The 26843-nt window shown below is 38.4% G+C and overlaps 1 protein-coding gene across 1 annotated transcript in view; it reads right to left on the bottom strand.

The window, feature by feature from the left end:
• Positions 1-25879, bottom strand: part of SLC9A6 (solute carrier family 9 member A6) — a 54169-nt gene extending 28290 nt beyond the window's left edge. Inside the window, 10 exon segments of the mRNA XM_061137323.1 lie at positions 813-926; positions 2892-2980; positions 4204-4309; positions 6161-6302; positions 12416-12521; positions 14773-14885; positions 15190-15266; positions 15541-15618; positions 17205-17404; positions 25552-25879. Of these exon segments, the coding sequence (XP_060993306.1) occupies positions 813-926; positions 2892-2980; positions 4204-4309; positions 6161-6302; positions 12416-12521; positions 14773-14885; positions 15190-15266; positions 15541-15618; positions 17205-17404; positions 25552-25879 (1353 nt within the window).
• Positions 25880-26843: the final 964 nt, after the last annotated feature.

Raw genomic sequence — 26843 nt, 5'->3', positions numbered from 1 at the left:
TAACACGTTTGTTGTTTTAAGTTGCTAAATTTTAGGGTAATTTGTTACATAATAGATAACTGATAGGCCACCTGCTCCTATCTCACTTTCAGCAGATGATCTCACCTCCTACTTTACAGATAAAAATAGAAGTAATCAGAGAAATGCCATCTTGCAAATGTACCTTCATCTCTACATACTCTACCCTCTCCTGGAACAATGGCAGAGCTGTGCTTCCTCCCACTGGAGGCCCATCCCTCCCCATGTGCTTTGGATTCCATCTCTTCCTACCTTCTTGTGAGGTTGGCACTATTGCTTGCTCTCTTTCATGTAATCAGCTTCTCCTTTTCAACTAGGTTTTAAAAACTCAATGAGAGAGAGAAAGAGAAGGGTGGCGGAGAGGGAAAGAGTGGGCAAGCCTCCTTCCATCTTTCATCATCTTTCAACTACTGCCCTATGGCACAGACTGCAAACTGCTCTTCATCATCCAATCTCTCTTTCTTCCGTTCAGTAACAGAGGACAAGCAGTTTTATCTTTTGGAGTTGGCAGAAAGGTAGGAAACTTTTTCTTGTCATTTCAATCTGTCAGTATTATTTGTGCAATAAACAAAAATGTAAATAGAATAGACTGGATAAAAGAGTTGAAATCCTTATTTACTTTACTCAGAGGAAAATATTATATATATTATTATTATACATATTATTTATATTAAAAATATATGTATCCTTATAAATTCTTATCAGTCTTATCAATCATCCCACCCCCCAAGAAAACACATGCAAATCTCAATTTAAAAAGAAGTTTCCAAAACAGAATATATAATAAAGGATACAAATGCTCCTACTACAAATGTTGGGTTAAAAACATGGTTCTGGAAGGTGAACAGTGTCAGTCCCATGTAGGAGAAGATGAAATTCTCTGCCAAGAAATTGAGAAGCTCAAACAACTGAAACGAAATTTCAAAAGGTTAGTCCAGCAAAAATCTACATAATTTGAAAACATGAGTATTACTAACATATTGAAACAGATACTTCAAATATGTAATGCTCATGTATATCCTCCAAAACATGTGATTCAGAGGGAAGCAAATGTAGAGATGACATTTCTGGTCCCACAGAAAAAGCCATAAATGTTTCCCCTTTACTTGCCCAATCAACTTCCCTTCTTCAATTCCCATATTCAGTCATCCTCACCCTCATCCTCCAAACCCTGCCAATTCTTCTTTTGGAATGTTCTTGGCTGTCTCGGCCACTGCGTTAGTCTAACTTTCATCACTTCCCATCCATAATGCTGGGGAAGGACCCTAAGTGGTATCCCTGCCACCCTCGTCTTCTACACCCCTACTCAATTAATCCCTAAATATAGCAGGTCCCAGACACTTCCCTCTTTACAGGCTGTAAGACCCAGTTCAAATCATTTTATCCTGGCACAGAGTGCTTCATGACAACTCTCATACCACCTTGCCATGTGATTTCACTTTTTACATGGGTCTTAGCCCTCACTAAGAGAGTGAGGGCTTACACGTTATAGTCCAGTGCTCTGTTCCCTGCCCTGCTACCTGCCCACCTCCACCTGTTTACATCACTGTGTGTGTACACACACACACACACACACACACACACACACACACACACACACTGGAATATTACTCAACCATGAAAAGGAATTAAAATTTGCCATTTGCAACAAAATGGATGGACCTAGTGGGCACTATGCTAAGTGAAATAAGTCAGAGAAAGACAAATACTATGTGACCTCACTTATATGTGAATTCTAAAAACAAAGAAAAAAAAAACAGAAACAGAGTTATAGATATAGAGAATAGATGGTGGCCAGAGGGGATAGAGTTGGGGGAAGGAAAGAAATAGGTGATGGAGATTAAGAGGTACAAATTTTAAGTTGCCGAATAAATGAGTCATGGGATGAAAGGCACAGTGTGGGGAATATAGTCAATAATAAGGTATTATCTTTTATCATGGTGATTATTTTGAAATGTATATAAAAACCAAATTGCTATGCTGTGTAATAGGAACTAACATAGTGTTACAGGCCTCCCCAGTGGCTCAGCAGTAAAGAATCACCAGCAATGCAGGAGCCACAGGAGATGTGGGTTAGGAAGATCCCCTAGAGGAGGGCATGGCAATACACTCCAGTATTCTTGCCCAGAGAATCCCATGGACAAAGGAGCCTGATGGGCTACAGTCTACAGGGTCACAAAGAGAGACATGATTGAAGTGACTGAGCATACACAAACAACACAGTGTCATAGGTCAATTATACTTCAAAAATAAACTAACTCATAGAAAAAGACATCAGATGTGTGGTTACCAAATGCAAGTTGTAGGGAGAGGGGAATTGGATAGAGGAAGTAAAAAGGTACAAACTTTCAGTTATGAGATAAACAAGTACTAGGGATGTAATGCACAATATGATAAATATAATTAACACTGTGGTATGTTATATATGAAAGTTGTTAAGAGTAAATCCTAAGAGTTCTCATCACAAGAAAAAAGTTTTCTTATTTCTTTAATTTTGTATCTATATGACATGATGTGGTCACTATTTCATGAGGTATATAAATCAAACCATTACTCTGTACACTTTAAACTTAAGACAGTGCTGTATACCAATAAAACTAGAAGAAAAAAAGCCATTAGAGGAAAACAAAGAAAAGAAGCTAACCGACCACTGGAATCACAATACTAACAGCCCCTGGCTACTCTGCCTATCTATCTCTACCTTAAAAGCTGTCACCCTTCAATCTGCCAGTCTCATCTACTTCTGGAGTCAACAGAAGAGGAACTGAAATGAGCAGACATCACTTTGAACAGAACAAAGATTATTTTTCAGTAAAAAAAAATTGTTTTGCTGCAAAAAAAAGTTTATTGACAAACTATAAAGTTTCTCTTACCTGTTTAGTTCTATGCTGAGACTCTGTGGACAAGTTATTGTATGTATAATGGGCCTGTGTGATGCCACAAAACAACACTGCAACCACACCTATAAAGACAATGAGTTCCAAGTTCACATCAAAGGCATGTTCTCAACTTTTATACTAAGGATCTTATTCATAGAAGTGAATTAGATGTTTAGTGTTAAATTTTTCAGTTGTGACTTACTTTGTTGAGAGGAACCGCTTCCATTGAAAACCTTTTACATTCTTTTTTTCCCCCAATTATTTTTATTAGTTGGAGGCTAATTACTTTACAATATTGTAGTGGTTTTTGCCATACATTGACATGAATCAGCCATGGATTTACATGTGTTCCCCATCCTGAACACCCCTCCCACCTCCCTCCCCATCCCATCCTTCTGGGTCATCCCAGTGCAGCAGCCCCAAGCATTTGTCTCATGCATCCAACCTGGACTGGCGATCTGTTTCACACTTGATAACATACATGTTTTGATGCTGTTCTCTCAGATCATCCCACTCTCGCCTTCTCCCATAGAGTCCAAAAGTGTGTTCTATACATCTGTGTCTCTTTTTCTGTCTTGCATATAGGGTTATCGTTACCATCTTTCTAAATTCCATATGTATGTGTTAGTATACTATATTGGTGTTTTCCTTTCTGGCTTACTTCACTCTGTATAATGGGCTCCAGTTTCATCCACCTCATTAGAACTGATTCAAATGAATTCTTTTTAATGGCTGAGTAATATTCCATTGTGTATATGTACCACAGCTTTCTTATCCATTCATCTGCTGATGGGCATCTAGGTTGCTTCCATGTCCTGGCTATTATAAACAGTGCTGCGATGAACACTGGGGTACACGTGTCTCTTTCAGATCTGGTTTCCTAGGTGTGTATGCCCAGAAGTGGGATTGCTGGGTCATATGGCAGTTCTATTTTCAGTTTTTTAAGGAATCTCCACACTGTTCTCCAGAATGGCTGTACTAGTTTGCATTCCCACCAACAGTGTAAGAGGGTTCCCTTTTCTCCACACCCTCTCCAGCATTTATTGCTTGTAGACTTTTGGATAGCAGCCATTCTGACTGGCGTGTAATGGTACCTCATTGAGGTTTTGATTTGCATTTCTCTGATAATGAGTGATGTTGAGCATCTTTTCATGTGAAAACCTTTTACATTCTAAAATGACAGCATAAACGCCAACCCTAACAAGAGTGCTCAAACACTAGAGGAGTCGGTCCACACATAGAAAAAAAAAAATCACTGGCTAAGTCACTCCCTATAAGTGACAATTAAAAGGAGAAAGTAACCTACCTGTGAAACCCCATGCTTCAGCTAAGAGGAAGGTACTCCAGGACATCAAGAAGAACAGGCCTGTCTCCAACAGCTGGAACTCTCGTAATTTGGTGAATTTTGTCACGTAAGACTGTCAAGGTTGATAACAAGATCTCATAATACAAAAGTGTTACTAGAAAAAATTATAGTCGAAGCAAGGCAAGCCTGAAAGCAGAAGGATTCTCCACTCTCTAACACAAAAGTCACAGAATAAGGAGGCACCAAAGTGAAGAAATTCTGAACATAAGCATTGTACTAAGAAGTCAGCAGTCCTCCCTTCCATGATGAAGCTCTACAGCTTAGTCCATCCAATTGTTTTATGGGTATCACATGCTTTGTTAGAAACCATGCAGTAAAGAACAGCGTGTGTGTGCTCTCAGTAACTCAGTCGTGTCTGACTCTTCTGAGACTCATGGACCATAGCCCACCAGGCTCCTCTGTCAATGGAATTTTCCAGGCAAGAATACTGGAGTGGGTTGCCTTCCTAATCCAAGTAAAGAACAGACATGACAGTAAAGGACAGGAGTGACAGATCAGATACGCAACATGCCAACCCTATTAATTAGAGACCCAAAGCAAGACAGCTTCCATAATAATAGCAATTTATACCTAGTAAAAATTCTCAATTCTCAATTCATGAGATCTGATGTTCAATCCTCTCTGTGATGTAGAAACTGAGGCATGTCACTCACTCATACTGGTCTAAGTATTTGATAGTTGCCAGTGGAAGGGCCTGTATCAAGCTGTGGCAAATCTCAGCCTAGAGTCTACATTCCCCTCAATAAATGTGTACTACAACACAATGATAAAGTTTCTCAAGGAACTTAGGCTTGGAAAGAGATACTAGCTGGCCTGGTCCTTCTTCAGAACTGTTTTCACTGTCCCTTTAGGGCTCAGTTTGCCTGAGAAAAAGTCCTAAGACAAGCTTCTTCCAGCACAAAACTGAAGTACAGAAAATGAATATATTCTTGGAAAAGTATTTGTTTTCTATGAAAGTACCTTGAAAGTTCTGGAGCTGGAAGTTCTTTAGAGATCAAATCCTACTCATCTTTCCTGCTCTCCTCACCCTCCACCTTCCTACACTGAGGTCCCATGAAGTGCAGTGCCAGCAATTCTTCTATATTAGGAGTTCCAAAAGGCAGAGGCCACAAAAGGTCTTGTTTATCTGTAATACACAGGGCATAGCATGTGGTATATAACAGGTAATCAAGAAATTTTTTTTGAAGAATGAAAAGCTTGATATAAAACAGAAAATTGAATTTCCAGAAGTTTAGGTATACTTGCACTTAAAGAATCCAATAACAGAAAATTTAGATCCATTTATTAAACTGTCATTTTCTATTATATTTTAACTTATGAACGTGAAACTGCAATGACTAAGAAAAATGAAATTTTTTTTTAATGAATATAAGAGTGACTGGCTCAATGTTTCTAAAAGCAAACTAGTGGTAATGTGTAGGACTTGAGAGCATGAGGTTAAAATCAGAGGGAGCTAAGATGAACTCCCATCTATCCTAACCCAGGAACTTTATTTTATTCAGTTGGTATCAAGATCATACATTCTTATTCGTCCTATTAAATGAAGAGCAAAAGGATGCCAGGCTGAACAGCCACATAGAACACCCAAGAGGCTCTTTGGAAAATACCTACCTTTATATCAATTCAGTCTACAACCTTAAAATTCACCCCCAAAGGGTCACTCTGTCTAAATAGAATTCCGTAGTGAGTGTTTAAGGGCATGAAGGCCTACACAAAGCAGTAAAATTCTTTTATTTATTTACTGGTAAAGATGATTGCCTAATTCAAACCAAGTACTTGGTCATAAGGTTAATAATTATAACATGATGTCAATTGCAGAAGTAGGGGAGACCACGGAACACAGTATTACATTACTCTGTAAAGTTAACAAGAAAAGATAAATATAAAAAAAGGATATTAAAGCTGTCACCACTCCAGTAGCAGCACCCATTGCAAAAGAGCCACTGAAGATTCCAAGGAAAATCCCAATAGACTTGAACATGGCTGTGACATCAAAGGTGTGGCTGTTGTCTCCAGCTGGCTGGTATGCTACTATTGAGCTACAAAAGAGAAAGAAATGGCTCTTTCTTTGAGAAGCAATTTTTACTTTTAAAACATTATCTAAAAAATAATAAAATAAAAATTTAAAAATTACCTAGTGTCGAGCTTGATGATTAAATAAGAGGGGGTAAAAACCCAAAACTTTGGATTTGAATTGCCAAAATAAGGACCAAAGGTTACCAAAACACGCTGCAGTGGATCAGCTAACAAGAAAACTCAGCTTTTGTTAAGTGACAATTTCAGAAGGTAGAACATTTATTCAGTAAGATCCTCTAAAGAAATGAAGGTCGAACCAAGCCTTTTCCTCTAGTCTCAAGATACCATGCAGCACTATTCTTTTGTGACTACTTACTTAATGGTACTGAGTGCCTGAAAGCCCTCACGTACTAATAATGTGAACAAACTAATGAAAAATTCCCCATGTCTCCAACAGAGTATGCATAAAAATATAAAGAACACTGTTCAATACTCAACCTGATTACATTTTGTTTTTCCTATGGGAAAAATAAAAAAGATGACTAAAGAATCCTTTCAACTTTTATAATACCAGATGGGCCCAGAACCTCTTATCTATTCACTCACTGAAATGGACTTTTATAGATAGAAGGGCTTGAAAGGCCTTCCAAGGAGTTACAGTCCACTCAACAGTACTTTTGGCATACCCAGCTGAATCCTTCACCTAAACTTCTGAAAGAAAGTCACTCTGTAAGAGGCCAAGACAGGTAATTAGAAAGGACACTCCCCATCTTGAACTCACAGTCCAAACCTTGTCTAAAAATACTTCTTTTGAAACAGTTGCCCCAGGAAATAAACACAGCTGAGAAAATCACTCTTGCTAGTGGGTCTCTGGCAAAAGCACCTACCATTACTAAGTCAGTTTTCATCACAGTTAATTGAGCACCAGTGTTTGTATAATAAATCCAGACTCAAAGACATCACACAAGTCATGTCAAAGAAAAGAAGCACAGAAAACACATTCCTAAGAATATAATGAATTCCCCCTGTGGTTATGGCAATGCTTTTTCTGATTCGAAGCTAAAAAATGACATTGCTATACCATGTACACCAAGTTCTCTTCACACCTCCCTAGTTAAGTTAAAAAACAAAACAAAATCTAAGACCAAGGTAATATTTCCTAATTTTACCTATCTTATATAACTCCAATATGAATTTCTGGTAATGGCATATAGAAATTTCTGAGACTCAATTTGAATTGGAAACTTTAAACATCTGCATTTAAATCTTCAAAGTGACCAGATCGTTTTGTGACTGGTAGATCTGATACTGTTTTAGTGAATATGAAATGGCTTTTCACGTCATACTATCTTACCTACACATAAAGGACCCTACCACTGTAAATGAGAGTTGACTATATTATAGCATGAAAATATAGCAGCTGGTTGGAGAAAAGAAATACTGCTACAACAACCTTCTTTCTCTCTGGCCATAGTTTCCAAAATGCTGACAGGAACAAAATATCAATGCAATGCCTTCTGAGATCGCTTTCCCTGGAGTAGTTCATGGGAATTCAAGATTCACATTAATCATTATTTTATTCTTTAATCACTAAAATGTACAGGAAAAGCATGGTGGGCTGAGAACAGATGAGAGGTTTGTCTTCTTCCTTTTCAAATGCTGGCCTCTGGATTGAAATCTGAATTCATCTTTTCTACATCAGTCAACATTTTAACTTGAGGCAGCAGCATTTTTATGAATACTTAAAAAAAAATCCTGAGAGTTATACAATGTACAATTTAGAAGGGAAAATCTCCCCGTCATTCCACTACCCTGACTTATTTTCTTATTTTCCTTCTGTATTTCTTCCCCCTCTTTTTGTTTTTGTTCAGTCACTCAGTTGTGTTGAGCTCTTTGCGACCCCATGGACTGCAGCACACTAGGCTTCCCTGTCCTTCACGATCTCCCAGAGTTTGCTCAAACTCATGTCCATTGAGTCAATGATGCCATCCAACCATCTAATCCTCTGTCATCCCCTTCTCCTTATGTCCTCAATCTTTTTGTTACATGCATGCTAGTTCATGTTTAGTTGTAATCACAGTGAACATACAGTTCTGAATTCTGCTTCTTCAACTGACAATGACATAAGAATGACTACAGTCTCTCTAGTTGTGGTTTTTTAAGACATCAAAATGGTCCAAATGGATATAACATAATTTATTTAACCATTTCCTCACTATTGGACATTTTAAAGTAGCTTCTAATATTTTTGCTACTATAAAGAACAGTGTGAAAGAATATTATTTGTGCTTTTTACAAATTTTGGACTGTTTTCCCATTCTACATTCCTAGAAACAAGGTATTAACTAAACCTATAGCTGCTTTTACATGTTGAGCAATAGCTGTCAACTAAATCTGTATTACATTTTAAGAGGGAAATATGACTATATCTCTCAATTTTTTAGTAATGATATCCAATGGCCTAGAAATTCTACTTTCAAAAAATACCCTACAGAAATACTCTCAAGGATTCACAAAGATTTATATATAAATATATTCACTGCAGTGCTATTCACAATAATACAATATTAGAAAACACTAAATATTAATCAACAGGGGAAATGCAGAGGTACATTAGTAGTGTATCCATCCAATGGGATAAAGGAGGTATTAATGTAGTACAATGTCCAAGTGAAAGAAGGAAGTTACAGAAAAGTATGTATAGTGCTATGCCTTTTTGTTTAAAAATAAATATTATTTATATGTACTCTAATATCCTAATGGAAAAAATCTGGATGAAAACCTTAATAAGTGGTTATTTCTGAGAACTGAAATTTCAGGCATTTTCTACTAAGTCAAATACTTTAAATTTTTGTTAAAAACATGTATCTATTTATTATCATAAATGACAAAAGATAAAATATAAAAGAGCAGGTAATACCAATTTCAATGTCAACAACAATGTACAAGTGATATAGTTTTAAAATGATATCAGGGTTTCTCAATCCTGGCATTACTGACATTTGGGGCCAGGTAATTATTTGTTAGGTAGTGGGTGCTCTCTTGTGTATTGAAGGATTATTTAACAGCACCTTTGGCTTCTACTCACTAGATGCCAACAGCAACGTCCTTCTATTCTTGATAACCAGTATGTCCCTAGACATTGCCAAATATTCCCTGGTTGGGGGGTGGTGATGGTGCAAAACTGCCTCCAGTTAAGAATGACTATAGTAGACCATTACCAGCAGTAACTATTTTTCATTAACAATTTTGTTCTTGTTAACTGAACAGGTAAAAATGGCCACTGATATAACATGTATATCTCTGGTAACTAGTAAAGCTAAACAGTTTGTCTGTCATGTTTGTTTACTCATACTTACATTTTATAAAATGTAAATGACCCCCAAAACATATTTTAAATTAGTATGAACCTAGGTCTCTAGGGTAATCATGGTATACCCATTCAGAGGAATACTATTCAACGTAGAGCATCTCTAGGTATACACAACACTATATCAGTACATATAGCTCTACCTCATACAGCAATGAGGGAATCAGTTTCACTCCACCCTCACCAGATTAAAGTATTGACATTAACAAAAAAAAAGTTACTGTCAATCTAACAGGTCAAAAAACAAACAAAAACAACTTCCAACATAAATTTCAAGAATGGGTATCTTAACCTGTTAACTGCCAAAGAGAAGTCCTTCAGGAAGGGGTCCCCCTCTTTCCACAAGGCTGTTTCTACAGAATATACACATTAGAAAATCACCAAAGGTCAACACAAAGTAGACTATTTACATCTAGTGAAAGTCCCTCAGTCGTGTCCGACTCTTTGCGACCCCATGGACTATACAATCCATGAAATTCTCCAGGCCAGAATACTTCAGTGGGTAGCTGTTCCCTTCTCCAGGGGATCTTCCCGACCCAGGAATTGAACCAGGGTCTCCTGCATTGCAGGCGGATTCTTTACCAGCTGAGCTATCTAATGTACTTTTAAAGGCAAACGAAAGATGATGAAAAACGTAATGCCAAGCATTTCAGTTAGTAACCTCCTACGAAAGTGAAAGTGTTAGTCGTTCACTTATGCTCGACTCTTTGCGACCCCATGGACTGCAGCCCACCAGGCCCCTCTGTCCATGGGATTTTCCAGGCAAGGATACTAGAGTGGTTTGCCATTTCCTTCTCCAGGGGATCTTCCCAACCCAGGGATTGAACCCAGGGATTGAACCCAGGTCTCCTGCATCACAGGCAGATGCTTTACCATCTGAGCCACCACAATCACAAAAAATTCTGGCAATAAATATGGTAGAGGGGGTAGAATTTATATGCACTACATTTACAAATGAAGATCTGATCTTTTGCACATCTTCATACACAACATTTAAGGAATTAGTGTTACATCTCAGAAAGGATAATTTTCCACTTTGCAGTTAAGACAATGGGGGAAATCAAGTTGTGTAAACCAGAGTCAGTGACTAACTGCTCTTTTATGGTTAGTGAAGTGGAAATTAAGGAGAGAAATAAAAGTAAGGAGGAAAGGTGAAGGAGTTTTACTCTCTCTTGTAGAAAGTTCTGGTGTAGAGTAAAGGCAATTGTCTATAGGGTTAGATATTTGCTTAATAGGAGTGAGTGGACAGGCCACAGTTCCTCAGAGGCTCACATCCATTCTTTCACCTGCAAATATCTTCTAGTAGCATATATAGTGATTTCTATACTTATATTAAATATTGCTCATTTTCATTGTCTTTAAAAAGTGTCCGACTATTTGCGACGATTCTCCAGGCCAAAATACTAGAGTGGGTAGCCATTCCCTTCTCCAGGGAATCTTCCCAACCCATGGATTGAACCCAGCTCTCCCGCATTGCAGGCGGATTCTTTACCAAAATTCTGTAAAACAATTATCCTTCAATTAAAAAATAAATTTAAAAAGTATACTACTTAGCACTTTAAAAAATTAAGTTTCTGAAATGATTATGTTAAATAAGAGAAATATGAATTAAAGTATGAAGTATTTCTTAATCATCAAATTGGCAAAAATAGCAAAGTCTGACAAATACTCTGTTGGTGAAGTTATGAGGAACCAGGCACTCTCATAATTTGGTGGCTAAAATGCAAAACAGTTAATTGGCAGGCAATTTAGCAATGTAACAAAATTACAAATGTATTTACCCTTTAATCCACTAATCTCACTTCTGAGAATTTACTCTACCAATAACCAATATACTAATGTACATATAAAACAGGCAAGTTCAAAGTTAATCACAGCAGCATTATTTGAGATAGCAAAGAATTGTAAACCCTTTATGTTTCCAGCAATAGAAGACTGATTAAATAAACTATAGTATAGTTCATAGTATTGTACACAGAATACTATGTGCCTGTAAATGAAGAATGAGAAACTCATTGCTTTGATACAGAAAGATCTCTGGAATGTAGTTATGTGAGAGGAAGTCAGGTATAGAACATATATAGCATGCTACTTTTAAAATAAGAAATGAGGCAAATTAAGAATATTTATTCATATACATGCTTGCATTTGAAGAAACACTAGGATACACAAGAAACTAATCAAAATGATTACCTATAAGGGACTGAGGGGATAGGTGGATGAGGACAGGAGTGAGAAAGTGACTTTTCAATGTATACCTTTCTATATAGTTTTGATTTTTGAACCATGTGAATATATAGCTCTGCCAAAAAATTCAATTTGAAGAACAAATGTCCATGTTATAATGTTAAAACAGAATGCAAAATGATATATACACTACAATCACAGCTATGTAAAAATATTATGCATAGAAGAAAAGAATTTTTTAAAATGTCCTAGAATGCTTGCAGTAATTTTCTTTAGGTGTCAGGGATACATGTCACTTTTCCTTCCTTTATTGGCATATAGTTGCTTCACAATGTTGTCTTATTTTCTGCCATACAGCAAACTGAATCAGCCATGCATATATATATATTCCCCTCTTTTTTTGGTTTCTATGAATTTTCCATGTAATCTATAAGTATATATTTATTCACGGGGGAAAAATGCTTCAGTTTTTCAAATGTTTCTATTCATAATGTATTCTACTCAACAAGTGACTTCTGGTTCTTAGAATCCTAATGTTCAACATACAGAATAAAATAAGAAAAAAAAAAAACCACTTACGAAGATAGCACTATGGCAACAGCATCATTGAGGACACTTTCACCAAAAAGAAGTGCATAGAGTTCAACATCAACTTGAAGCTCGTGGAATATGGCAAGAACAGTCACTAGCAAGTAGAAAGAGTCACAGGAATATTAAGACATTACAAATATAACATAGTTCCCTTCATAGATGGTCATATTAGTTATTTGGAAATTCCTTTCTTCATCTCAGAATTCAATCCTAATAAACATTCATACCATATTAAAGATTCAGTAATTTTATGTCAATATTTTTCTTTTCCCTAACTGTGTACCTGTAATATCCCCTTCCTCTCTCTAACAGTCGAAAATAACCTTGGAGGACTGAGTTGGCCTACATTCTTTATGCAAATGCTAATAATCTTGCCTTGTACATTTCTTTCCCATAAAAAATACATTCAGAATTTCTTACAGACCAGGTGATCATTAATCTTTGATAAAGAAGACTATTACAAAAAGCATTTCCTGCTGCAAACTTCACTTTTTCCTTGGAGCTTTATAATTCACTTCTATTTGACTTTCAAATTTTAAGCATACCAGTTTAGCAAAGACAGTGGAAATGAAAACACGAGTTTGGTTTCCGGTTGGCATAAAATTTATGACCAGAATTACAGCTGCTATATTTAACTTAACAAGAAGACAACCATCAGGCTATTTCAGCTTGAGAGGGAAAAAAAATCCTTCTCTTAGAAAACCATTACATGAGAATTCTTAGAAAATCAGAGGAGATTGAAGTTGCATTGTAACTTTAATTGCTGAGTCACGTACAGCTCACTTGCTAAATAAACTCAAGCAGACATGAAAGATTATTACAACCAGAGTTGGGAGAACCTCTTCAAATGCCAACTAAAAAACAGGAAGCTTGTACTTTAAAAGATAAAGTGTCCACTGCAAAGCATTTCATCTGGAATATCCTGATACCAAAAGCTAACCAAGAGAAGGCAAAAAGGAGGGCAGGAACAATGCTGTAAAATTTTAAAAAGAACCTATGGCTCCCCCTTCTATCAAGTGAACAACTGCAAAATAACAGAATTATTATAGGGGTAAATACCTATATAACTCAGAAGAAATATAACCATTCAGCTTTATATAAGCAAAACAGTTCTGCTTGAGCCATCCAGGCCATACTCCCACTAAAACAAAACCAGAAGTTTTAAATAATGTAGCCAGTCCAACTGACTGAGATTTTTCCTAGACTTTGAAAAGTTGAGAACTTTGCTTCCAGTAAGAGAACATGGAGAAGAGACCACTAGTTTCTTGCAAAAACCATCCCATCTTCATACTGATAATGGGAACAGCTACAAACAATAAGGGGCAGCCTCAACTATCTTTAAGGAGGTGATTTGCTTCTCAGTTTTAAAAATGCCAGACTACACAAATGCCTCTCTAAAATGTCCTCTGAGCTTTTAAAACCATTTCTTACAGAGTATAGAGCATATTTTCCTACTTTCTATAATGTCCTGTGTTATCAGAGTTAACACAGGAATTCAGAGATAAACTTTGATTATGCTGGATGATAATTAAAGAAGATTATTAACTTACAAGGTCAAAGGGTAAAACAAAACAAACCTCTACCAAGAATCCAAAATCTAGTAAAAGAATACTTGCGTCCTTAGTTCAAAAAATGCAGTCTCTGCTCTTATCCCTATACCTTCAGCCTAAACATGCTCTAAATTCTTAATTTGAATGTAGCTGTGAAGATCACCAATATTACATTAGGAAAACTATAGCCTAACTCATCTAACTCAATACAACAAAATTCACTGTCAAGTCATGATAATATCAAAACTACTTCATAATCAGAAAGCCAATTTTATAAAAGAGCTCTTTAATATATATTATGACCCACCAATGGCCCCAAATCACACTTGCTCTAGTATAATGGCCTTCTAACAGTCATTTTAAAACAATTTTTCTTACTCTTAAATGCAGATTAGCTAAATGTCAACAGATTTTTAGGGATCTGTTTTCTAGAAGCTTGAAAGGAAATGTATCATCATTGCCCATTCTTAACTAATACAGTTAGTCTTCTATGCCCTGTCACCTGGGATAGAGACCAACCTAAAATTCTTGGAGGAAATGCTTTATGGTCCTCATCTAAAAAGCATCAAATTGTGGACCAGTAATAGAACATATAATAAAGAGGAAAAAAATTGTGTGTTTAAGCCAAAAGGAGCCATGAATTTTGTTTTTTCCCTCCACAACTGGAAAGTATAGCAAGATGGGAATACCTAATCCTGAATTCTACACCTCAAAGCAAGAAATACATGCATGTGCGTTGTTGGAAAAACACTGTACACCTTAAGTACTCAAGCTCCACATTCATGTAAAACATACCTGGATCAGTTGCCGATACGATGGCACCAAACAGCAGGCAATCTGTAAAGTAGAAATCTCCGGCAAGTTGTCCAGTTACTTTCATCAGTGTAACACAGCCATACATTATTGATCTGTTAAATAAACATATGTCTCCTTTAGAAAAAGCATCAACTGTGAAAGAAGTTAGAATACAGTAAGAATAAGATGGGTCTACTATTAGTACTTTGTGACTAATCCCAAATATACTGCATGTCATTTAAATATGGTAATGCCTTAGCCTTAAGGAAAATTCAAAGAACTTATTACCTATATGAACATATTTTACTGCAAAAGTCCTTAGACACATTCAAGAATACAATACCGCAGAAGTCAAATATGCATTATTTTAAAATTACAATTTGAAGGCTAAAAGTGTTTTAAGCTTCAAGTACTCACCCAATTACAAAACAAGAAATTGCGGTTCCAAGAAAAGCGTATGCTAGGATTGATCCAAGGTTTCGAAAGAAATGTCTCTGATAGAAAAAAAGTTTTACTGTGTTAGAATATTCACCAATTATTTTTAAAAGTAAAGGTTTTCTATTCTAGTGTATTATGCTAATATTAAATGCATTATTCATTAAACGAAATAACTAAGAGAGAATTTTTGTATAGGCACTAAATTCAGCATCTCAAAAGGATAAGGAGAGGGAGAAGTGAGGGAAGAACTGCCTATTTCTGAGTGCCAGCGATGATAAAGCCCATGGAGTATAAGGCCGTTTAAAGCATATGAAATACAAAAGCACTTACTCTTTTCAGACTATATCCTGCATAAAATATGATAGGAGGAAGTAATATGTTGAAAAATACTTCTGGATCAAAAGTAACCTGTTAAAATAAAGAGTTCTTTTAGATGAATTCCCTCAGAAGATTTCTTATTACATTGTGAAATGAGCAAAAAGAAAAAAAGATTCAATGTTAAACTGGTGAGAGGCAAGACTACTACCACTGTGGTAACTGAAAAATATTTCATACAGAATTGCTGGTGTTCCACTTCTCAACCAAATGACAAGGAGATAGCATTGGAACAATCAGTTACATCCTACCTATGCAAAGTAGGTTAAAATGATAGTAAAAATCTTCAAAATAAGAAAAAGTATGAACATGTCTTTGCTTTAAATAAAAGAGGCCCCAAACTGGTAACATAAAATGTGGGAGTACAGAATTATTGTTGGCAAGAGGAAACAGACTTCTTGCATAGGTAACATCTCTAAAGGTATATAACATAATACAAAAAGTTTCTGTACAAATCAGATTTCTAGTCCTGACAGCCCATTCCTTTTAATATCTACTCCCTATAATAAAACAGATGTCCCCTTCTGTTCATAAGGCTGCAGTAGGACTGGGCATGAACACAGAGCAGCTACACACATAGCCATGCTAAAATTTCATTTCCTAGAGTTTTGAAGGAACTAGAATTTTCCACAGCTAGAAAAAAACTCTAGCTGCAAAGTAAAATTTAGGTTTGCGTGAAAGTTTGAAAAGCATTAAAGATGGTCAAAAACACAACCAAGTAGCTGTATAAGCCAAGTCCTGCCAATGTAGAAAGCAGACGTGGAGGCAGATGGTCAAGGGTGGATGAAAACAGAGACATGAGGCCCTGAGACCCGTCAGGATGGGAACTATGGATGGGTCAGGAGAAAGCAGCTCCAGGAATGTCTGGGAGCCAGTAAGACTGAAACCCAACCTACATCAAGTTTCATGCACACCATGGTATAGTATCTGATACTCAGGTTGAGGCCCTTACGAATCAAAGAAAGATTAAATTGTGCTCAGTATACAACACAAGGGCTTCCCTCACGGCTCAGTGGGTAAAGAATCCGCCTGCAATGCAGGAGACACAGGAGACACAGGTTCAATCCCTGAGTCGGGAAGATCCCTGGAAGAGGAAATGGCAACCCACTCCAGTATTTTTGCCTGAAAAATCCCAGGGACAGAGGAGCCTGGCAGGTTACTACTGGTTGCAAAGAGTCAGATGGGACTGAGTGACTAAGCACGCTACAACACAATCAAGGCAAGAAAGAATTCAAAAAAATATTCATGGAATATTTTAGGTATTATCAAATAAATGCTATGTGCTAAAGTACTATAAAACTGCAAGGGCCATAAGCAAATTGAAAGAAACATTTATCAATTCTGCTTAACTCAATAGCAGTTACCACTTATTACAACTGTAAACATTACAGAGGGAAACAAAAACAGTTACAGTACTTAGCTTCAATCAGAAAATCAAACTGTAGACACGACAATTTCCTTAGCACTGCATTACATTCATTAATTGAGGTTTTACTGCATTTGAAAATACTGATTATTTTAAATATCATTAAAAATTCATTATTTTTCTCCTGAATCACTTTGCTACTATTATATACTTTTTAAAAAAATCCAAAGTTTCTCTTTAATGAAGAACTTACCTTTCTAAGCATTTCATTATCTTGAACATTATTGAGTTCATGTGAACTAATCTCTCCTTTCAGCGTATACTCATAAAATTTTCCACTAACATTTACCAATAAGGTAGTTGGGCTTGACTGCACTTCACAGCTCAGGGTCACGTTATTCACATCGCTTGGAACATGAATGCCATATCGAAGCACAAGGCCCACCAAAAGACCTGGAAATAATAAAAGAATAATATAAGCTCTTCTTTCACACAGAGACTACTTCTTGTGTACCCCACACATACCTCTGGATTAAAACAGAAAATCTCTTATGATAGTTTCCTGTAGCTCAAAATTCATTTTTAGACCAAATGCAGTTACATTTTAAAGTGCTACTAAATTCACAAATCTAAGTGCCCAGTATAACTCCAGTGACAGGAGGGGAAAATATCCCCTGGGGTAACAATGCATATTGCATTCCTAGATCAAGATATAAATAAGTGATTAGGAAAGTAACAAAATGAGGAAATACCTTCAGATCATCTGTACACAGTACATGCTCCAAGGCGTCCCAACCTGACAGTGTAATCATGTTAGAAATGTGTTTACCACCTCCATCTATTAATACCAATTCAGAAGTCCTAACTTCTTGTTATTTTCTTAAGTTATTCCTAAAGCACATGGCTGGCCAAATAATACAATTTTTACAAACTGGAAAGTCAATGTTTGTAGATTGAGTTCTTCTAATACTAAAAGTTCAGACTTTAATTTTAAAATATGTTTCAAAATGAAAACATGGAACAGAAGCCTTGACTTTGACACTATGATATCAACATATTATTAGAATTTTACCTGGATCATCATACTGATATTCAATTATGCACAATGTTCTAGGTACTATAAACCTAGATTGATCAAAAATGTTTAAAAATGACTTTATTGTGATATAACTCAAGTACCACAAAGTTTATCCTTTTAAACCGTGTAATTCAGTGGCTTCTAGTTTATTCACAAAGTTGTATACTGATAACTACTTTCCAATTCCAAAACATTTGCATTGCTCCAAAAAGAAACCCTAGACCTATTAGCAGTCACTCTGCATTTCCCCCACCCCAACTGCCATCCCCTGACAGCCACTAATCTACTTTTTCTCTAGATAAATCTGCCTATTCTGGATATTTCATATAAATGGACTCCTACAATATGTGACCTTTTATGTCTGGCTTCTTTTCCTTAGCATAATGTTTTCAGGATTTATCCATGTTGTAACATGTATCAGTGCTTCATTTCTTTTTATGGTCAAATGACGCTTCAGTGTATAGATATACCTCAACTGCAAATTGAACTCAAACATCTGGAACTTTCCTTAACTCTGCTTTAATGGCATTTTACCTTCCTGTCTCCTTCCACTCTAACTGGTCAGTCTTTCTTTTAATATATGTGAATGGACTATTATGCTAAGTAGGCCCACAGGGTTCACAAATGAAAATGAGGTCCCTCCTTCAAGTAGCTCTCAGTCCACTTGGCAAAAACAGACTGAATAAACAATTATAACATGATATATATGTATATGAGGTATTATAAAAACAGAAAAGATGCACCTAAGCAACCCTGAGGGAGTGGGACATTAGGCAAGTCTTTCCAGAGGTGTCATCTAAGCAGGTAACAAAGTAAGAGAAAATGGTTTCCCAGGTAGGAGGACTAGCAGTACATATCCAGTCAAGAAGAGTGAGAAAACATAGCTCATTCAGGGAATCATAAATAGTTCAGGATGGCTGGGATATCAAGTGCCAAGAGTTGAGGTGTCAAAGACTGGCAGGAGCTGAATCACGAAAGACCTTGCATGTAGGGGAAGGGAGTTTAGACTTTATCCTGAAAGCAAAATGAAGCCATAGAAAGCCTATAAGCAGGGGCTTGACATCAGATTTCTATTTTAGCATGACTGGCCTAGACTACAGAGGCTCGGGAAGGTCAGATAAGAAGGCCACTGAGGTTATTCAGGCACTAAGAATGCAGGGCCTAATCTAAGACAGCAGAGATAGGGAGAGAGGGGGATTTTTTAGAAAGTATTATCTTATAGAAGAATTTGGTGACTGAGAAGACTGGGAGCAAGGGAGATGAAAAACTAAGAGGAACCTAAAGTGACTTGGCAACTAGGCGGATAAGCTGGGCCAGTGAGTGAGGCAGGGGACAGATTTCTAGGGGAAATGTGCAGCTTCGTTTTGGACATGTTGAGTTTGATGTACCTGTACATGCACAGTTGAGTATGTGGGATCTGGACCACAAGGAAGGGGGAGGGTCTGGACTGGCGATATACACTTGGCAGTCATAAGATGGCTGAAGTCAAGTGCAGAAGGGATTACCTAGGGAGCAAACAAAGGGAGAAGAGGACTATGGATATATGCCCAGAGTTTTATGCCAAAATTAAGGGGCTGGTAGAGGAGGAGAAGATGATGGAGTCGTCTAAGAAAGAAAAGCCACAGACATAGGAAGAACAGAGGAGGAAGTGATGAAAACTAGTAAATGCTGCAGCAAAGTCAAGGAAGACAAGCATTAAGAAGTATCAATTGGGTTTGGCAACAAGGAGGCCACAGGTGACCTTGGTAAGAGCAATTTCAGTGAAGTAGTGGAGGCAGAAGCTAGGCCAGAGTGGGAAGTGATAAAGCAGAAATGGGGAGTGTCAGAGCAGTAGCTGGCTAGGAATGGAGGAAGCAGCAGAGATGAAGGATACTTCTTGTCAACTTACAGCCACATGTAACTTTTTTCAAATGAGCAGCAATGAGTAACTGGTAACCAATACAATGCAATTGACTCTAAAAAACATTTTAACAAAGTTTCAGATATTTGAAACAATGTGATGGACATTGAGGGTATTATGCTAAGTGAAATAAGTTGGACAGAGAAAGACAAACATTGTATTCTCTTTTATGTGGAATCTTAAAAAGAATAAAACAAAAAACAAGCTCAATAGATACAAGCTCTGGTGGTTGCCAGAGGCAGGTGGAAAGGGATGGGAGAAATGGGTAAAGAGGTATAAATTTATTTAAAATTTAATAAATAATAAATGAAAGATTTGATCTTGTTTAGTCACTAAGTTGTGTCCATCACTGTTTTGTGATCCCATAGACTGTAGTCCACCAGGCTCCTCTGTCCATGGTATTTCCCAGGCAAGAATACTGGAGTGGGTTGCCATTTTCTTCTCCAGGGGATCTTCCAACCCAGGGATCAAACCCATGTCTCCTGCACTGGAAGGCAGATTCTTTACCACTAAGCTACCAGGAAAAGATACACTTTGAAAATATCTCACCTCCAAAACACAAAATTAAAAAGTGATGGCTGGATATCAACTGTGTTTGATAAACATAACCTGGGAGAGAAAAGGTTATCATTCCACAGTCATCCTGTCTATATGATATAGAAATAGCTCTTTTTTCTACTATCTCACAAGACCTCCTAATTAAGAGGCTCAGTAGTACTAAGTTGTCCCCTTACATTAATGTGCAAAAATCACAGTTAAGCCATTACAAGCAGCAATAATATCAGCATAAATTCTTTCCTTATCCTCAAGCCTAACTGTGTAAGGAAGAGTACCCACAGGTTCTACTGCATCCCAACCCAATGCTGAAATGTCACTGTGTGTCCTAAGGAGGGCTCAGCATTTGGACAAATCTTATACCCTGGCAGTTAAAACACCAGCAAGGAGAATAATTACTTAGGCTGCAAAAAAAAAAAAAAAAAAAAATCAGATCTTCTTTTTACAGCATCAGACAGCTGAAAAATTAGAATTTCTTTGAATAAAGTTAACAGATCAAGTTAACTTGGGCTCTGTGAAAGGTCAAATCCTAATCATGGAGTTAAGGCAATTCTCAGTAAAGAGAAAGTACACAAAAGGAGTGCTTTGTTAAGGGGATAAGGCAGAAAATTCTCGCTTCCTACACAGAGGCACAAAAAATATTGATATCATGACATTTAAAATTACCATTGTCAGGCAACAAAGTATACAACCACAAAGAGATATCTTTCACAAGAGACAAGTCCCTCCCCTCCTACACATCCCTGACCCTCTTGTGCTGGAGACCCTCCCAAGGACTGAGGACTCAGGCCCTCTGGACCCAAGGCCCAACCACTGTATGAGTTCCATAGTGGAAACTGATTTTTTAATGGATTTCAGCACATCCTTCCAGCTTATCATACTAGAAGCCTCTGATAGTCAAAAATATGGAAGGAACATCACTGGGGTATTAAGTATGGTCAAAATTGATAAAGATTTCTAACAGATTAAAAATATATGCATATTTGTATATGTGTATGTGTATACGTATATAACATTTATCTGCTTCTTGAAGAATGATGTTAGATTCTGTCTTAAAAGCTAATCCAACTATTACGAATCTCAGTCATTATTTTCTCATCTATAAAATGGGGATAAATGACTTTCCCAACATTATTTGGCATTGACAAAACGAGAATTAAAATCTGCATTTTCTATTTCCAAAGTCTCTATAATTTTCTTATCACCTCCTGGCTCTCATGTTACTAACTTGTTCTCTGGTGGTTATGTCTCCATTCTCTCACAGGTTTCCCTCACAACTCACTTTAAAACCCCTGTAACTTTAAGTATTAACTCCCTTCATATCTGATCTTATGAAATTTAATATAACATAGTGAAGGAGAAAAAGCACCAGTTTGGAGGGCAGATAGAAGTATCAATTCTGGCTCCATCAAGTTCTAATCTGTGATTCTAGGGTAGATAATCTCTCATTGAACCTCAGTTTCCTCATAGGTAGTGATGATAATACTAACACAGTTCGTTTTCATAGATAAGTTTTATCTCTTCGACGTGAGGTAATATGGTTTAAGGGGCTAAGAGAATGGGGCTCTGAGGCTGACTGACTGAACTTAATACTTACAAGTTATGTGACTTCAGGCAGGTCACTGAACCTCCCTGTGCCCCAATTTCCTCATCTGTAAAATGGGAAAGATAATAGTATCCATCTTACAGGGTCGTTATGAGGTTTAAATGAGATATCTGGAGACCATCTAGCAGTGTCTAACATTATAATGCTCAGTAAACACTTCCTTTTCAGTCACTAGATTGTAAGTGCTTTGTGGGCAGGGATGATGACTCATTTGTATTTCTCATCATGTCTCACATCACATCAAAGATAATAAATAGTTATTGATGAATCATATTAGTTAAACTTAGGACTCTGGATGCTGTAGTTTAAGGCATAATAAGTACTGCTTCCTTGCTTTTTGCTTTTTATACCATCTAAAAGCACACTGCAGTTTTCAGACTCACTAACGGTGACTCACTTTGAAGCTTCTTAAGCAAACTAGCCCAATGAACAGAACACTTGGGTGCTTCAACATTGTGTTTGTAACTAGGCTATATTATATTACAATCTAGAAAGTGACCACGTTGGCAATTTAATCTCGCTTTCTTTTTTTACCTTTGCTTCTCAAAAAGATAAAGGAGAGGCTTATTTTAATGTAGCATTTTTCCAGGATTTAGGTAGCTAAATCATCAGTGGACTGAATCGTGGTGATCTGGACATTCCCAGAGTAAGAAGTCTTCTCATCTGGAAGTAAAGCTAAAAAATAAAGGTCTTAAAGTACTATATTAACATAATAGCTATAATGGTACAAGAGTTGTAAGAAAAGATAAATGGCAGATGGTAGTTATGACTAGAAAATGTCCTAATTTTCATGGCACTGAAAGTACTTTGACTGAGCCCCACCTATTCTCAAACTGGATTTGGGTTTTGGTCAGAGGCTGTTCATCTACAGCCCCTGATCGCCCATATTGAGAAAATGGGACAGGCTAAAGAATGCCAAGTCATGGCAAATCAACCCGATTTGACACCCAGGTAAATCACTTTTGCTTTATATTCCACAAGAGACACCCTTGTTTTTCCTTCACAAAACACCAGCACTAAGGCACTCCATCACTTTTCATTAACTTAGAAACATCAGGGAAGGAAATCAGTAATCCCACTATTCTCCTTTAGCCCAAGAATTAGAGGAGGTTAATGATATCAGCTACCAAAGAACAAATATTGTCAGGGCAATTCTAAGTCCCTATTTGACTTTTGTAAAAAATACTATGTCTGTCTCTTAACTTACAAAACTGAGTCAATTAAAAGAATCATTCTGAGCTTAACCTGCGAAAATGCAGTTATAACAGCAATAATAATGCAACTGAAACTCTCATTTAATGAGCATTTACTTAGGGGTCAGATACTGAGCTAAAAACATTTCTTCCTCACAATAATGCTACTATCATTGTTCCTAATTTATAGATGACAGTGTAAGAAGGTGAACTTGCCCAAGATCACAGAGCTATTGGCACAGTGAGATAGGAACCCAGGTCTGACGTTAAAACATGGGCTGGAAATCACGGTGATGGTCTGTTTTTGCATGGTACAAGAGCTAAGAACGGCTTTTAAATTTTTAAAGGTTTACAAAAAGAAAAAGAACAAAACAAACATTTTCACAACACAGAAATTGATGTGATCCACAAAGCTGACAATATTTACTCTGTGGCCCCTTACAGAAACAATTTGCAGACCTGTGATCTTACCATCTTGAACCACTTTATGATACTCTTTCTATAGGAAAGAGGTTACAGTGATCAGCTCCTTATTTTAACACCATAATACTCATTTGGCATTTAATGGAATTTAAGATCCTTTATTTTCTTTATATGACTTGTCTACCCAAGAAGGGTAAGTTCTTTTAAGGTAGGGATCATATATTTCTTTGTATTTCCTATGCATAACGTAGTAAGCTGAGTAGCAAATGTTTGTTGAGGATAGTAAATAAATCACACACTGTTATACATAGAAATAAAACAGAGATATACAATTTATCTGACTAACTCAGCTTAAGGAGTGTTGCAAATAGAATACAAAAACATGAAATATGAAAACCACCCAATATGCCTAAAATCTAAGAATCTTAGGAAGCAGAGATATTTTGCACACAGGCTTAGAATTTTATTACCTTACAAATGAAAAATAAGTCTGAGTTCCTGCATTTTCCTGATACACACAGCTACCTTTCCTTGCTCTGCTACCCTTGAGCTGCACATTCCAGAAAGTCTGTATTTACTGGAAAGGGATGGGGGTGGGGGTGCGTGGAGAAATGTCTTTTTATGCCAAGGCTTCTCCCACCTCTCTGCAAGTCTGAGACACAAAGCTGAAAGCTCATCAGTTTAAGCCTGTTTCAAATGAAGATAATCTTCACTCATGAACTGCACAGAAAGGACTGTTTATCTGCCCTCATCTCTCCAGCCATATACGCCCTCCTGGTCATCCTAGATTAAGACAGCAATATGCATCTTTTCCTCTCATGAGGCCCCAGCAGAGGCCAAAATGCCGCTGAGTCTGTGGTTTGATTTGCCCTTCTCCCCTTATGATCAAAAAATAAAGATAAATAAGAAATCTCAAAACGAAAGCACACTAAGACACAAGAACTGAAGCCATTTACTCAACAATCTGTCAATAACCTTATGCCACCAGCAAGTCACCCATCGCACTGCATACGCGTGGTGTTCTTAATTACTGTTTGGCAGAACTGTTCTGACCAACCTATAGTACAACACGCTGCTGGAAGATCTTTATCTCTTGTCCTTACCTCGGCACGGCCTGAATTAGAAGAGTCAACCATACGTATTCATATCAGATATCACAAGCCTAGTACAATATATCAGGATGTCATCAAAATTGCCCTAAGCCGCCTTCGGCTTCTTTCTTGTTCAGGTTTTTACTTGGGCTACACGGGAGTTAGCTTTTCATTCTCAGCCTCCAAAAGACAGGGCGTAGCAAGAGCTGGGTGATGGGGAAAGGTGGACTCTGGCTCCAAGAGAACGTCAGATGCTGAGCAGCAGAGATCCTGCTGCAGCTTCAACGGACCTTAAACGAACTGACATCCCAGAGAAACGGATAGCTGGGCTGGCCTCCCCTCCCCCAGTCCTCAACCCAATCCGAGCACCGCACCCACTCCCTTTCCATCCTCAGTCCTGGGTCCCGAGCTCGGTAGGCAGAGGCGGAGAGGAGGGGTGCGGAAGAAAAAGGAGGTGGGGTCGGAGGCAAAATGGTGTGGACTGGCAGAGGGAAGGAGGGGCACGAGGCCGGGAAAACGGGGGACGAGGCTTAGGAGAAAATGGGGTGAGGCAGAGAAACGAGGGGTGAAGCAGGAAAAAAAAGGGGGGGGCGACGGAGAGAACCGGAGATCCGGGAGAAAGGCGAGGCGGAAAATGGAAGCAATGGGAAGGGGAGCCGTACGTAGGCCGAGCAGAGCCAGGAGAGGAGGTGAGGCAGCCGGCGGACAGAGAAAGGGGGAGCGCCCGGGGCAGACACGGGGTTGAGACACTTGCCATAAATCATAGCCAGGCCGGTTTCGTGTAGGAAGCGGGCCCGGCGGTGCTTGAAGAGCCAGATCGTGAGAATGGTAAGCGTGAGCAGCAGGATGAAGATGAGCAGGTTGGCGCTGTCCTGCCGGTGGCTCTCCTCAGCTTGCTTCTCTGATACGATTTCCTCGTCCATGGCTCTCGCTTCTCCGCCAGCGCCGTCCGAAGCCCCGGCCCAGCCAAAGACGCCCACTGCGAGAAGTAACCAGAGCGGCCGCGTGAGCCGGCGGGCCTGGGGGCTGCCGCCGTCGACGCCGCGGCGGAGGGGCGCCCGCAGCCAGCCGCGTCGAGCCATGACTCCCCCCACCGCCCGCCCCGATCCTCACCCGCAGCCGCCCGCGGTCGGACCACTCCCCGAGGGCTCACGGGAAAGGGGCGGGGCCCCAGGGAAGCCGTCGGAGCGCGCGCCGCCGCCGCCGCTCTTAAAGCGGACGCGCCACTCCCAGCTCGCTGGGCCCTATGACTTTGGCCTTCTGTTCCCCGCCACATCAGCTTCCCCCCAGGCTCCGCTGCCAGGGAATGAAAGGCCGTCGAATCTAGTCCACCGCCTTCTGGAAAAGAAACCTGGGTTCAGCGTAATCAAAGCAGTGGCAGATTGCGCTCAGTCTAGTTTGATCCTATTCTTAAAGGTCTCAAGAGGAATGGATCTTTCATAACCCATCTCCACATTGTCCCCCAGTGTCTCTTAACAGGATAAGAAGTTGTCCTCTTGGGAAGGGCCTAAATCTCCATCTTTAATTTAAATTGGATTCTCCTTGTTGTGTCCTCAAAGGGGGAAAAAATAGCACTGTAATAGTTCATAAATAATTGACTCAAAGGCAAGGATTCTGCGTGCGTCTTTATGCTCGGTTTTCTTTACACGTAAACACCTGATGTAAGTCATCTCTTACAGATAAACTCCTCAATCTCGCAAAGATTCAGTCGGTTTGTGCTCAAATTTCTCTGTGCTCTAGTCTCCTCCCTCCCCAGGAAGAAATCTTTTGTGCTGTGATGGGTTTCTCATTTTCCTCTTGCTCCTTTCCTCTGCCATCTTAAAGGAGATTTCCCCAGCTCAGAAGCCACCTTTAACACCATATCTCATCTCTCTTCTTCAAAGAGTATTTTCCCTGTTCTCAGCCTCTCAACCTTGCGCACCAGAATTTTCACAGTTCTCACCACTCTGAGAACAGTGGATTCTATTTTCTCCCTTCCTCTCAGATCACTCATTAGTCTTTGTGGGCTTTTTGTTCTCTCTAGACTTTCTCTAGATGTTTCATTTC

This window comes from Dama dama, chromosome X, assembly GCF_033118175.1.
Source record: "Dama dama isolate Ldn47 chromosome X, ASM3311817v1, whole genome shotgun sequence".
NCBI lineage: Eukaryota > Metazoa > Chordata > Mammalia > Artiodactyla > Cervidae > Dama > Dama dama.
This window is presented reverse-complemented; position numbering and strand designations above follow the sequence as displayed.